Source organism: Austrofundulus limnaeus, unplaced genomic scaffold, assembly GCF_001266775.1.
Source record: "Austrofundulus limnaeus strain Quisiro unplaced genomic scaffold, Austrofundulus_limnaeus-1.0 Scaffold1169, whole genome shotgun sequence".
Taxonomy (NCBI): domain Eukaryota; kingdom Metazoa; phylum Chordata; class Actinopteri; order Cyprinodontiformes; family Rivulidae; genus Austrofundulus; species Austrofundulus limnaeus.
The window spans coordinates 70,940-72,956 of record NW_013953571.1 but is presented as its reverse complement, the minus strand read 5'-3'; the positions used below and the strand labels follow the sequence as shown (position 1 = coordinate 72,956).

Below are 2,017 nucleotides of genomic sequence, written 5' to 3'. Positions count from 1 at the left end.
GAAATATATTTATGTTTGTGGTTGTAATGTGACAAAATATGGAAAAGTTCAAGGGGTATGAATACTTTTGCAAACCACTGTAGTTTCATGCCCTCTGTCCTGTCTTTGTATTTAGTATCTCCCACCTTCCACCCATGCTAGTTCTTTAATTGTTGTAGATGATTCGTTGAGGGGGAGGTACTTTGAGGATGTGTGTTTTGTTGTTTTTGTGTTTTCTCTGTGTTTCCACCCTTCAGTTATCCTCAGCCCATTTCCTTGTCATTTTTCAGCTTATCATCCTTAACTGCTTAGTAGTTCCCTATCAGTTCCTTTCCCGGGTGTTGTTCATTTCCTCATTTCCTCTGTTGTATATATTCTGGTTCAGTATTCCACACCCTCGCTGGTTCATTGTTTGATGTCTTCAACTGTTTTGGTTCTCCCCATAGTCTCCTTGTGGTTTGAGTTTTGTTTTGCTGCCCAGTCAGCTATTTATTTTGTTAATACATCATTTTTATATAAAACTTCATCCTCCGTCCGGAACTGGACTCATTCTGCACAGCAAATCACAACACCAGATGCGTCTTACAGCTTTTAGTCAGTGTTTGTTTTTCAGAAGAGAGAAGAACTTTACTTTGTGTCTTTGGACCTGGCATCTGTAATTCTGTTGTTCTCCCTCTGACTCAGTTTACATCTGTTCAGGAACCTGAACATGTGTAATGTTAAAATAGAACCAGGAACCTGAAATAAGATGAATGTAAAACCAAGAAGTTGAAGACGTTGCAGTTGACTGTCTTCTCTGCTCTTTAATTGTGTGTGTTTCTGAAGCAGGCTGCCGATGCTGGATTTGTTGCTGACTGGTCAGCTGATTTTGGTTCAGTGTCAACAAATGGAGATGCTGCTGCCCAAGAGACTCCTGCTGAAGGACTGGAAGAGGAGCATGGCAGTACTCAGGGTGGTGATCAAGGCTGGCACCAGTCTGAGGGTTTCCAGTTAGGCGAAGATCCAATCACTGCTAAACAGGATAGTGAGCCTGAAGCAGAGGAAGATGAGGTTAGCAGTTCGGACTCTTCATCTCATCACAACATCCATCAATCTGCAGCCAGGAAAGACCAGAGCGGCCATGTAGAGCCAGACAGTGACAAGCTGAGCCAGGCAGATCGCAGGAAGTCTACTCCAGGACTGATTGTTACCAATGAGTTTGGGGAAGAGATAGAAGATAGTACAGCAGACATAGGAGACCCGTGGTCCAGGTCTGTGGACAGTACAGGAGACAGAGGAGACACATGGTCCAGGTCTGTGGATGGATCTGGGTCTGAGTATGAAACTGCTGAGGAGTGGGCCGATGGTGGTCAGGGGGCCGACGATGAGCTTTCACTGGACCCCTCAGAACAGAGACATGTTCAGGCAGGTTCTCCAACAGCAGAACCAGTTGCACCAGAACTGGACCCAAGGGACAGAAAAGATCAGAACCATCAAATGGATCTGACATCAGAAAACTCCAATTCTGTTAACATCAACCCGAACCCTGCAGGAAGAGAGGAGAGAGAGTGGTCTGCCAGAACAGGCCCTTCAGATTCTCCTGACCCGGTTCATTCTGACTCGTTTGCAGAATCCCATACAGTTGGGTTTGATTCTGACCCGTTTGCAGAATCCCAGACAGTTGGGTTTGAATCTGACCCGTTTAGAGAATCCCAGACAGTTGGGTTTGATTCTGACCCGTTCACAAAATCCCAGACAGTTGGGTTTGATTCTGACCTGTTTGCAGAATCCCAGACAGTTGGGTTTGATTCTGACCCGTTTAGAGAATCACAGACAGTTTGGTTTGATTCTGATCTGTTTGATTCTGACCCGTTCAGAGAATCACAGACAGTTGGGTTTGATTCTGACCCGTTCAGAGAATCGCAGACAGTTGGGTTTGATTCTGACCCGTTCAGAGAATCACAGACAGTTGGGTTTGATTCTGACCCGTTCAGAGAATCACAGACAGTTGGGTTTGATTCTGACCCGTTCAGAGAATCACAGACAGTTGGGTTTGATT

General features: G+C 45.3%; 1 protein-coding gene across 1 annotated transcript in view; it reads left to right on the top strand.

The window, feature by feature from the left end:
• Positions 1-2,017, top strand: part of amph (amphiphysin) — a gene marked incomplete at its 5' end in the record, with an annotated part of 37,861 nt that overhangs the window by 20,603 nt on the left and 15,241 nt on the right. Inside the window, 1 exon segment of the mRNA XM_014031048.1 lies at positions 805-2,017. Within this exon segment, the coding sequence (XP_013886502.1) occupies positions 805-2,017 (1,213 nt within the window).